Genomic DNA, 12199 nt, shown 5'->3' with positions numbered 1-12199 from the left:
CGATGGGGGAGGCCCCCACAGAGTGACGGGCAGTGGCCGCCAGGCAGGAAGAGTCATAAACCTCCTGATATACGCCTGGCACTCTCCGCCAATGTTCGACAAAGAAGCGAAATTCAATTTCTTCCTGCAGGCACTAAATCCCAGGCCAGCCTCCAGGGCCTGTAACCTGCCCACGGCCTGGCTGTCACTCGGACGGCTTCATCGACCGATGTTAGAGGCCAAGCTGGCCAGGGGGAGAGGCCAGAGCAAGGCCACTGGGCACTTGCCACGGATAGGCACGGTGCCAGATGTCTCACAGGGGAGGTTGAGAAGTGCCTCCCCACTGCATTGGGAGAGGCCACTGTCATGATAACTGGCCCTCTAATTAACTCAGAGATATCTCCCCATTTTACAGATGAAGAAACTGACGCCAAAAAGATGGGATCCACTCAAGGTGATAATAGTCAAAGGCAGTGCTCAACTCCCGGGCTCTAGCCTTCAAAGCAGGGGTGGGGACAGATCATACTCCTCCAATACTCCTAGCAGCCCTCACACAAGACCCCCTGTGTCCCTGTAAATCCTCTCAGGCCGATCTCCATGGCTCTTCTGACTTCCATCCCTGCGTGACATCCTCATGATGGGAGGCCAGCACCTGTTATCCCAAATGGGGAAACTGAGGCCAGGAGAGGGAAGGGAACTCCCTTTTAGTCCCAGAGCTGGGGACCAGATCCCAGCTCTGCCTCCCTCCCACCCCCACCCCCTGGCCAGTCACTGGCCCGGCACTGTTCGGCGGGCACACAGGATCCAGATGAGGGCCTGGGGGCTTTGTAGCTGCAGGAAGGAGGGTCGGCAGAAAGTGGCTGTGGTGAGGGAGCCGGGGTGGGAGCGGGAGCAGGCAGGGCTCAAGGGCTCGCAGAGCTTTTGCCCAGTCAGCAGGAAGCTCTAGCAGCTGTGGCAGCCTCGGTCCCAGAAGACATGGGCCCAGAGGGGGAGACAGGGGATGCTGGGAGCGGAGCCAGCCCAGCCCTCCAAGGCAGCCTCGAAGCCCAGTCCTCTTCACCCAGGCACATTCTTCTGCACCTCCCTCTGCCCTGACCCTGGGGCCACTGCCAGAAATCGCCAACCCGTGTGGGCAGGAACATGTCCCTGCTCCCTGCCTACTCTCCAGCCTCCAGGCAAACTTGTCGACTTGGCACGCACTGCTCCCTCTGCCCGGAGCGCCCTCACCACTTCTTTGGCTTGGCTGGCTTCCACGTGTCCTTCAGATCTCGGCTTGCGCCTATATCACTTCCTTCAGGAAGCCTTCCTTGATTGCCTAGTGGGAGGGTCCTCTCCCTGGGTTCACCACACTGCATTGTCTCATCTCTGCCCCCCATTCACCTACCCAGACTACAAACAAGAGTTTGGGGTTAGTGGGGTCTAACCCCAATCCATTTCGGGGACCCCAGCACCCGGAGAAGGCTGGACACAGAGGGGACACGGGCGAAGAACTACGCAAATGGCCTGAGAATCTGCCAAGACAGGGACCAGAGCGTACCCTCAGCCCTGGGCACGCCCACCCCACCAGGGCCCTGCTCTGACTCACCATATCTCATCTCAGTTGTGAACAGGTCATTGCTGCTCCCTGAATGCAAATCGGCCTCAGCAGGTGGGGCCGGGCCCCCAGGCACCAGGGCATTGGACAGGGTGTGGGCAGCAGGCGGGCCCGGAGGCGCGGTGGTGGCCGAACCAGCCCCCGCCTCCCCGGGGCAGCTGCAGCCTGGCTGGGCGAAGCCACAGGCCCTGCCAGCAGTGCGGCCGCACTCCTCACTCCAGCGGCACAGCACGCCACAGGTGAACTGGCTGGAGTTGTTGTTGTTGATGAGCAAGACCTCGACGAAGCGGAAGGCCAGGGCAGCGGGCGCCAGCAAGCGCGGGGCCTCCGAGGGCTCTGCCGACAGGCACAGCTGCACGAAGTTCTTGTCGAAGTGCAGGAAGGTAAAGGGGCCCGAGCCGCCACACAGTTCCAGCCCCGCTGCCTCCTCCTCCTCTTCTGGCCGCCCCGCCTCTGCCTCCGCCTGGGCCACGGCTTCCTCTGGGCTAGGCCGCAGGCAGGTAAAGTTGACCAGGTAGTGGTCCAGGGGCAGCAGACGGGGGGCAAAGTGGGCGCACACCTGCTCCTGGCGGTTGAAGCGCAGGTAGAGGGAGTACTTGGTGGGGTCAGGGTTCTCCAGGGTCCAGGAGCAGCCTGAGGCGATGGTAGGAAAGAGGTCCTGCAGTGAGAAGGCCCCGTAGAGCACGCCCGAGGCCAGGGCGGAGCAGGCGCTGGGGGCAGGGTCGAAGGCGGCGGCCAGGCGCAGGGACAGAATCACAGATAGTAAGAGGGGACAGGCTGGGGTCATCCTATGTCCCTTGCCCTGTGGAGAGAGACAGTGGTCAGCAGCCCCAGGGGCTGCCAGCGTGGGCTCTGAGTCTCCTGTGGCAAGCTGCAGGAGAGGGCCTGGCGGTTAAGGCTCTGGAGTCGCCCAAGTCCACCTGTGTGATCTTAGACAAGGGACGTGACCTCTCGGAGCCTCAGTCGCCTTACCTGTAAAATGAAGGCACGTGGGAGAGTGTCTGGGAGTCTGTAAGCCCTTAAGAAACATCAGTTGTTGCCTCTGTTATCCTATGATTCCTCAGTCAATCTCATCAGCCACCGGCATCTTGGCCTGACACTTGGATCTCGCCTCATCCCCACCACCCAACTTAAATTCTCCAGAACTGTTGCTCTCAGTCGCAGCGTATCGTGATCAGTTGTGAGCCATGTCACGCATAATCCAGCGGTAATTGTCAAAGGAGCAGTGTTTGACAACGATTTGCTTTTTTATAAATCAGAGCAATTCAAGGTTATTCCCAGAACAATGTCGTTCTCACTCACTTGCTTTGCTGAGTGGGAGAGAAAGGGGAGGAGTTACCACTGGGGTGCCAGGGACTGCGCACAACCCAAGCCATGCCCATGGAGGGCATCACAACTATGAGCGTCATGAGTATCACTGCTGTGGATTTCCTGGTGGAAACAAGGGGAGAGGTATCTGCAAAATGGGTGCAGTATTCCCCTTAACCCCTTTTCCCTTCCTGCCATGGGTTATCCTCCAAGGCCTGGCTCAGGGTCTGCTACCTGCCCCCCCCCCACCCCACCTCCGGAGGCCACCAAGCCATCGCCCAGCTCTCAGCTCCCACAGCCCTTTCCTGAAAGCCCATGCCCCCCAATCATCACCTCTATTCCCTGCTGTCTCCCCAGGGCTAGCTCACTCATCTCAGGAGTGGAGACCAGAGTTTACTGATTTCTCCCTCCCCGCAAAGTGCTACATACACTAAACCAAATTGCCAGCAGGCTGCAAAATTCAGCAGGTATGAATGTACTTTCCATGCGTGGGCAGGCAACCAGGACCCAGGCCATGCCCCGACAGACACTCAGGGCGGTCAGGGCCGAGTGGACAGAAGCTGGCGGGCAGGGCACCTGCAGGTGCCTTCCCACCCACCAAGCCAGGACAGAGCCACTGCCCACAGCCTGTCCACAGCGCTGTCTGGAAACCAGAGCCTGGCACCTGGGCTGGCTCAACCCTGCTCCCGGCCCTGCCCCCTAAGTGGTCCATGCTGCCTCCCTCCTCCATGCCGGCAGCATAGCTCACAGCACTAGATGGGCCCCTAGAGCCCGGTTGCTCCACATTAAAGGAGAAAGGATGAGGCTCCAAGAAGGAAGGCAACCTGCTCAAGATCACACAGAGTGGTCCAGCTGGGACTGGAGCCCGGGACCTGAGGCCCCAGCCTGGGGTTCCCTCTCATCCACCAATAGCCTCTTGCTCTGTCCCCTTCCTTGCTCAGGCTGCACGCCCAATGGAGAAGCCATTGGCTCTGGGAACTGAATCACAAACATAGGATAACTCACAGGTGTGGCTAGATTTTCCCAAGACGTAGCTGCTCCCCAGGCACAGATTTCCCCTTAGCTTTTTAGGAGCCTCAATAGTGGTTGGAGGTGGGGGTGGTGAGAGGGCAGGAATTAGAACCCCAGAATTCCAGCCTCTGTGCAGCAACCATGGAACTCTTCACTCCCCCAGATCCCGCACTTGCCCCTCCCCAGACATAGGGGGAAGGAGGGGTGGGGGCTCAAGCTCCAGGCAGGCTCATTTATTGGGGAGGAGCGGCCCCACCCTCCCCCAAAGACCCGCCTGGAGTTATCCAACAAAAGTCAGAACAGGCTGTGTCTCCACTGCTCCTGCCAGAACTGCAAAAGGGACACAAGACCCCTGGCCTCCCCCGCCCCCACATCATGCCTGTCCCAAACTGTTCAGCCCGCCCAGCCTGCTGCGGCACCAGCGAAGCCAGTGGCTGATGATGACTGACATCCAATCCCCCCGCTGCCCCCAATTATTTTTAAGCAGGCTGCAAAATTCAGGCCATAGCTGTAGCTCAGCAGAGGGGAGGTGGGGGCTCATTATAACTGGCCTCACCTCCCCCACTTAGAGCAAGGTGAGGAACACACACACACACACACACACACACACACACACACACAAGCTTGAACATTGCTGTGCCGTGCGACGTGCACACAAAAGCATGTATGCACAGATGCATGTATAGACAGGTGTTCACAGGCATTCAGCATGCACACAGATCAGTGAAGCCACAGATGAGTGAATTCACGTGCACACTAGGGTACAGGCACTCACGTGTACAAGGTATAAAAGAGCCAGACACTCGTACACATGGAGAGAGATGGAAATATACTCTCTAGTGTGAATATACACAGGCATTTGGTTCTTTGAGGCTTAGCATATGACAGCTAAGTGGCAGGTGGGGTCTGACTTGCTGTTCCCTCCTTTGTGTGTTCCTGAAGCTGGGGGCTCAGACCACCCCCCCCCCCCCAACCCCACCTCCTGGGCCTCAGCTCCTCCCTCCTCCATAGCACCAATCCATCAAGAAGCACTAGGTCCACATCCTCAGAGCCACAGCCTGGCTTCTCCAGAATTGAGCCACCTCTAAACCCTGACCAAGCCCCCTCCTCCAGACAGCCCCTTCACACCAACTTGGGAATTTCACCCTGGGTATGTATTACCCTCGTGGTTCCTGCTGTGACATTAAGACCTTTGGGGGCCCTTTTTAAATCTCACTCCACATCCACAAAATAAGGCAAAAAGCCCAATTCCAAGTCAGAGAGACCCTCTCGTGGGAGGGGACCTGGAAGGATCCTTGCCTCCCAGGCAGCCGAAGCGGTTATTAGCCATGTTCAACCTCCCTGAACGGTGGCAAGTTCCCCGCTCTGTGGAATGGAGACCATGATCCCTGCCCCCAGGATTACACACACTTTCTTGTTCAGCGTCCCAGTGAGTTCCCAGCACAGAGCCTGGCACAGACAGGGTATGCACACCTTCCCTTCCCCCCTCCCACGGAACCTCACAAACTCTCCCGGCTTTCCTGCTGAGCTCGACCGCTATCTCTGGGAAGGCCCTTTGGGTTGAGCCATGTGAATGGCTTGGCCACCTCCAAAGCCAAACAGCAAGATCACGTACGTGCACAAGAGCTAGAGACGATAGGTATGGAGCTCAGCTCTGAGGAAGAACTTCCCGCGTCAGGAGGTTAATGGAGAGGATAATCTAAGAGCCTCCTCCCTCAGGACCTCACTGGGCTGAGATGGGTGAGTTGCCCATTGGCATAATCTCAGTCTTAGGGACCCCCTCCTCCAGCTACCTCCACCGCATGCCTGCCGCCCGCCAGCAAACTTGAGAATGCCACCCACCCTGTGTCCTAGCACACTGAGACCCTCTTCCTCCCAGACCCCGCAGGCCTGCTCAGCCTCGGGCTTCCCTTCTGCACTAATGAGGGAATAGGAGGCTTTCGCAGCAGCTGTAAGGGAAAAGACTGGGGCTAAGGGGGGAGGGGGGCGGGGGGCACCTCAGGGCAAGGCCTGGGTCTCGGGGATCCCGGGGATCGACCCCCTTGCGCCCTGCCGGCTGGGAGCAGCGCGACGCTGGGTGACCGGGCGCTCGGAGCCCAGGGCCGCGGTCGGGGGAGGGGCGGCGGGTGGGGGAGGGGGCGCAGCAGTGCGCACGTCGGTCGCGTTTATCCACCTGGCAGCTCCAATTCGCCCGCCCGTCACTCACCCTCCGCCTCCCGGGCCCTCGCTGCCGGGCCGAGCCCAGGCCGACACGCGGGCGGGGACCCCCCACTCGGGGCCTTCGGGTCCCCTGCCCCTGCACTGGCCGGCTGGCAGGGTCCCCAAGGACCCCTCTCCCGGAGCTCTGGTACCCAGGAGGGCGCACATTTCCATCCAACCTCTGGAGCTGGTGGGCAGGACCGAGGGGAGAGGGGTTCCCCCCCCCCTCCCCCAGTGCGGCCCCGCCTTCTCCACCTGGCGGAGCCGGCCACTCCTCCTCTTTCTCAAGGGCCTTTCGGTCTGGGGAGGGGGCCTTCCGCCCACCAAGAGAAGGGAGACCGGGGTGGGGGTGGGGGCGGTGCCTCGAGGGCGGCGGGGGAGGGGGCGGTGACTCAGCCGCCCTCCGCCCGCCTCCCCGGAACTTTGCAGCAGCTGGAGCCGCCGTTGCTACAGGAACCGAAAGCTTTTGTTCCCCAATGTCAGGGCTACCCGGGCAGACTGGAGGCTGAGAGGCTGCCACTCCCCGGTGGGACCCAGGCCCAGCCACACTGCCCAGAGGACTTCCGGCCCAGCAGAACGCCGTGGATTCAAGCCCTCTCTCTTCTCTCCCTCTTACCTGCCCTTCACCAAGCCACTCACGCCAAAGCCAGGTTTCTTCAAACTCTTGGGCCCTCAGCCTGGGTCGCCCCCTAACTCTAATCTGAAGCACTAACTGTCCTGGATGGCGTCTGACCTCCTGGGGAGAGGTAAGAGGCTCCTCTGTGCACCATGTTCTCCTCTGTGGCTGATTTCCCACGTGCCCTCCCCCCCCCCCCCCATTAGGCAAGCCTGCCTTTGGGGACCTTGACCTGGGTTTCTTCCCTGCATTTTTCCTACCTCCCCAGTCTCCACACTGGAGCCAGGACCTCAGAGACCTTGGCCTGGCTTTCACTGATGCCCCTCTGGCCAGAGCTGATCCCAGAGCAGTCCAGTGGGATGGTGAAAGATGGGTGAGGGAGGGAAGAGACTGATAGTCACAGGCTCCCTGGACCCACTCTGGGGAGCTAAAGGTGTTTTCTGGCTTTATTATCCTGGGGGATAGAATGAAGTCACTAGAACCTGTTCTGCACTTCTCCTCAGGGAATAGTAGAGTGGCAAGGGGCCTGACCTTGGCCTTGAAGGCGAGCGCCCAATAAGCCAATCATTGTTGAGCACCACTAGATGCCAGACACTCTATACAATCTAATTTCATTCTCCCAGAAACTATACGAGGCATTTATCACTGACCCATTTTATAGGGGGCCAACTGAGGCTCAGAAGGGTTATGTAGCCTGCCCAGGTCATACATCTTTTGAACCCAGGTCATCTGACCAAAAGCTGAGTTACTAACTACTTACTCAGCTCCATTACCTGGGGGTTGGGAGGGAGAGAAGAGGGCAGAGACCAGCTGGAAACTTATTTGGGGACACAGAAATGCCTACCACACACAGCCACCCCAGACTAGACCTATCCCTTTCTGAAGAGTGATGGGGGAAGGGAGAAGAGAAGAGAAGAGAAGAGAAGAGAAGAGAAGAGAAGAGGAGAGAAAATCTGTCAATCTTGGTCCAGGGAAGACCCTCCCTCAAGCCTCACCACCACCACCATCAGGGCATACCCAGTACAGAATCCATACTGACCCCTGTGGCAGTGAGGGAGACACTCCCCAGGTGCCTGTTCTGCCCCAGGGCCAGGTGGACTCTCCCCCACCGTCTACACCATGCCCAAAGTAGACCAAGCCCACCTTTGCCCCCACCCTTCACCTAGTGGAGACTGCCATGGGGTACACAGAGGCTCTCTGGGGACACCCGCCCTAGCCCAAACAAACCCATCCAGACCATCTCAAATCCAGGGGCTAGTCTTCCTAGTCTGTCCCTGATAGATCAAAGGGCTCCGGAATTACCGCTGGGATGAGCCCTCCACCCCACCCCACCCTACCCCACCCCACCCCCAGAGCATATGGCCTGACAACTAGGACTGTTCCCGCAAGGCTAGCACGAGGGGGCACCCGGCCTCGCCCGCCAACCTCCTCTTCCCCAGGGACTTCCCACTGCCAGTCCCGCAGCCACCGCTGCTGCTCCGGCTGCGGAAACCTGGGGTTACCCGCGGGAGGAAAAGGAGCGGCGGGTCCAGTGCTGCGGGCAGGGGGCGCCAGAGGACGCCCAGGGGCCCGGCCGGCAGCTGGCGAGGCGGGCAGGCGGGCAGTATCTCTGGCCCGGGAGCCCCTCCCCCCGCGGGCACCAGACCCTTCGCCCGCTCTGCACCCGCCGCGGCGCAGAGGACTTCCCTTGGACCGAGCTGACTGCGGGAGTGGCCGCCAACTTCACAACCTACAACCCGCCCCCCCCCCACCGCCGCCCCAACACGCCAGCCCCCAGGGCTGCAGGAGGGTGCGTGTGGTGCCCGGCTCTATGCCCCAGGGGTGGGAAGAGAGGGATGGGGGATGGACAGACTCTGACCAAAGATGGACACGGGAGTCAGGGATGCAGGGCCAGCCGAGATCCCCGCCGGAGAGGAGGGGGCTCAGATCAGACACGGGGACACGGCCCCAAGTCCTGGGTGAGGGGGAGGAGACTTGCAGCAGAGACTGGCGAGGGATAGAGAGACTCCGGGTAGATATGGGGGAGGAGGCAATCGGGACAGAAATAAGAAGGGAAGCATGGTCGGGGTACTGGCGCGGGGAAAGGCAGTAACTGTGGGCAGACAGGGATAGGGACGGGTAGGACTCTGGGCAGAAATGAAGTGAGTGGAGGAGCAGGGTCCGGCATCCAGCCGAGGTGTGGGGGGGGGGGTGGATTAAGGTGGAAGACACAGTCGAGCTGCAGGTTGGAGAAAGGGGCTCTAATCAAGGTGGGGGGCGCACTGCCAGGATCCAGGCTAAGATACGGAGAGACTCGAGACAGCAATGGGGGTAAGGTCTGGGTCAGGATTGTGGGGGAGGGCTTTAGCAGAAATGGGGAAGGGGATGGGGGTGGAAAAGGGACTCACCAGCGATGAAGGGGGCCTCGGCCCCAGGCTTCGAAGTTCCCAAAGAGACAGGAATGGGTAGATGCTGAACGAACACAGTTCGGGAGGGGGAAGATTCGACCGAGATGAGCTAGGGGAGCGCCCCGAGTCCGGACCGGTGCGGAAACTCGGGACCGCGCCGGGAGGTTCTCGGTGCGGGGCCGGGTCAGGGTCTGGGACCGAACACTCACCTGGGCGCCGTCAGCAGCAGGAGCGGGGACCGGCGCTGGCGGAGGCAGCCACGGGGCGCAAGTTTGCCATCCCTAAGGCGGGGGCCTGGCCGGGCGCGGGGCAGCTCGCGGCAGCGGCGCGGAGGGCCGAGGCTCCCGCTCCGCGGAGCCGCGGGTGCAGAAAAGGCGCCGCGGAGCAGCGCGGGGCGGGCGGGCGCCGGGCCGGGCGCGGGCTCCTGCCGCCGCCTCCTCGCCGCGCCGCCCCCCCCCCCCCGCTCCCCGCTCCCCCGCCCCGAGCACCGCCCGCGCCGCGCGCCGCCTCCTATTCGCGGGTGGCGGCCGCAGCCCCGGGCTCCAAAAGCCGGCGCCGCATCCTCGGTCTCAGAGCGCCGCCGCCGCCGTCACTGCCGCCGCCGCCGCCGCCGCCGCCGAACCCGGTTCCTCCGGCCGTTCCGGCCGCTGCCCGCAGAGCGCGCCGGGCCGAGTGACGGCCGAGGCGGGACGCGGCGCCTGCGCGGGCTGGGCCCGGGAGGGGGCGCGCGCCAGGCCGGGCGCGAGGAGCCGCGGGAGAAGGGGCGGGGGGCGGGGGCGACGCGCGCCGCCTCCTGTTAAAGGGGGAGCAGCGCCAGCCGAGCCGAGCGCACCCTCCTCCTCCCCGCCCTGTGCCCCAGGCGCCGGCGCGGGAGAAGCCCCGGGTAAGCCCCCGCCCCGCCCGCGGCCTCCTGGACCGCAGGATGCGGCGATCCGCGACGCCCCTCCAGAGATCCCCCGGGCCGGAGGCAGCTCTCGCAGCCGGGGTCTCTGGGGCCCTGGGGGCTGAAACATTTGCCCCACCCTCCCCCGTATGCATTGCAAATCGCATATCCCTGTGCATGCAGGTGCCACTCCTGTGCGCTGAACTTTGCATATGCTTATGCACACAGGTGCCCTACGTGTGCACTGCAATGTTGCCTGGCTCCGTGCATGCAGTTGCTACACACATACACAGCGTGTTAACATGTGTTCAGGTCTTGAATGCATGTTGCTTGTTCCTGTGTGTAGAGATGCTGTATGTGTGCAAGCTTATAAGTGCCACATATGTGCTGAGTGCTGTGGGTCACCTGTATGTAGGAGCCACACATGTACGCTGCAGTGTGGCATGTTTGGTGCATACTCTAGTGTGAACTGCAATGTTGCATGTCCCTAGGCACGGGGATGCTACACGTGTGCAGTGTGTTACATGTTTTCCTGAGCGCCTGTCTATTCCCACAAGTGCCTTTTCCTGTGCCAGGGGCGCCCCCATGTTGCATCTGTTTGTGTAGAAGCAGCCGGAATGTACAGACCTGCCCCCTCCCCATCCTGGCACTGTGCAGTTGGGTGGGGCCAGAGCCCACATGGTGAAGGTGGTTCCCAGGGAGATGCCCATGGCTCAGGGCCCTGGTCTGGTGGTTTTGTGGCCTGGGCATGTTGCCACCAGGAAGGTGGGCAGACCGGGGACATGCCACTTCGGCCAGAGACAAGTAGGTTAATCAGATGGCTCTGGTCAGAGGAGGAGCCAGCAGGGGGCAGCTTTGCAGGGAGCATTTGGATGGTTTCAGGAACCCTACTTTTTAAAGGTGCCCTGGCCAGGAGGGGGCTGAGCCTGGGAGGCAAGGAAGTCCCCAGTCCGTCCAACCCCAACCCCACCTCTCCACTGAAGCCCCTTGAGTTGTGTCACCCTGAGGACTAGGACAAGAAGACGCCTCGTCCCCCAGGAACGTCCTGCCAGGAAGAGGCAGAGAGAAAAGCCCCTGATCTCTCCCTCCGTCTCTCTCTCCCCCCTCCAGCAGTCTCGATGACATTTGTTGTGAGTGATTGTGAGAGATTATCGACTTTAATGGAAGGAGGTAATAAGGGGCGATGAAGGAATCTCACCCGTCACCTTAAGGGAATTTATGAGGCTGTGTGAGACAGGGAGGAGGCTGGCACCTTTCCTTTCCCAGCGGGAGCCCAGGGAGGCCTATGCCTTACACTTAGCACTGGCAGGCAGGGCTCCTGGGTTCTTGCCGGGCACTCTCAAACACCCTAGGTCTCTGGGTTTGGAGACTCGGCCGCTACTGTGAAAGCCAAGCCAGGCAGAACTTGCCATCTACAGAGCGTGTCAAGAGCCACCCCAAGGGCAGCGGGAGATCCCAGGTCTCCCTACGTGGGGCATTTCGAAGGGCAATGGCGTGGCCAAAGTGGATGCCTTAAGGAGGTGAGCAAAGGTGGAGAGAGTGAGTGAGTGGTCGGATATGAGGTATGCACAAAGCTAAAAGGACAGGTCCTCAGAAGCTCCCAGGACCCTGTACTCCAGGGCTCCAGCCCCTTCCACTCCCACAGGGAGCCTGCCTCCCTGTTTATGAATATTCACTGAATTAGCATACTAGAGACCCAGAGCCCAAAGAAACACAGGCAGGTCTCTTGCAGATGTAACGCAGCTGGATCCCTGAGGCCCTCCCTTCCCCCCCCCCCCCCCCAGGATCCAGCTGGGTACAGGGTAATGGGAGGGGCTGGAGAGACAGCAGCATTTTGTCTGTTTCGTGTTCCTTGGTAGCCCTCTGACTTCTCAACCCCGTTCTTTCAGGGTGGAAAGTCTTTCAGACTGAGGGAGAGACTGACAGTGATGGTACCCCATACCTGGGGGCTCAAGGCACAGGGTGGCGAGGTCAGCAAGGCAGCAAGGGCTGTGGGAGCTGGGTGGAGAGAACAGACCTCCCAGGGGGTGTGCGGAAGCAGGCTAGATTAGGGCCAACCTCCCGAAGGCTCTCCCGGAGGTGCCTCCCGGCATCGGGGCTTCCCCACCTCCTTTCCCAGGAGCCCCTGCCCTTCCAGACTCACTCTGGTGATAATGCCGCCCGGGAGGACTTGGAGTAATTACAAATCGTTTCCATATTCAAATCCAGCTGGTTGAAGAGAA

The 12199-nt window shown here is 61.0% G+C and overlaps 1 protein-coding gene across 15 annotated transcripts in view; it reads right to left on the bottom strand.

Annotated features, from left to right (window-relative positions):
* Positions 1-9502, bottom strand: part of ADGRB2 (adhesion G protein-coupled receptor B2) — a 36513-nt gene extending 27011 nt beyond the window's left edge. For 9 of the 15 annotated variants that reach the window (XM_047873381.1, XM_047873388.1, XM_047873387.1 and 6 more), the window contains exons 1-2: positions 9304-9502; positions 1565-2375 (exon numbers count right to left, since the gene is read on the bottom strand). In XM_047873381.1, coding sequence (XP_047729337.1) covers positions 1565-2360 — 796 coding nt within the window. In that variant the 5' untranslated portion in view covers positions 2361-2375; positions 9304-9502. Of the gene's footprint in view, positions 1-1564; positions 2376-2545; positions 2804-6098; positions 6131-6346; positions 6369-6707; positions 6747-9303 lie in introns of those variants that run through there. The other 6 variants (XM_047873396.1, XM_047873397.1, XM_047873385.1 and 3 more) reach the window with 6 other exon arrangements.
* Between the last annotated feature and the right edge of the window lie 2697 nt (positions 9503-12199).

Source organism: Prionailurus viverrinus, chromosome C1, assembly GCF_022837055.1.
Source record: "Prionailurus viverrinus isolate Anna chromosome C1, UM_Priviv_1.0, whole genome shotgun sequence".
Lineage (NCBI taxonomy): Eukaryota > Metazoa > Chordata > Mammalia > Carnivora > Felidae > Prionailurus > Prionailurus viverrinus.
The sequence above is the reverse complement of the archived record's forward strand: the minus strand, read 5'-3'. Positions and strand labels throughout refer to the sequence as shown.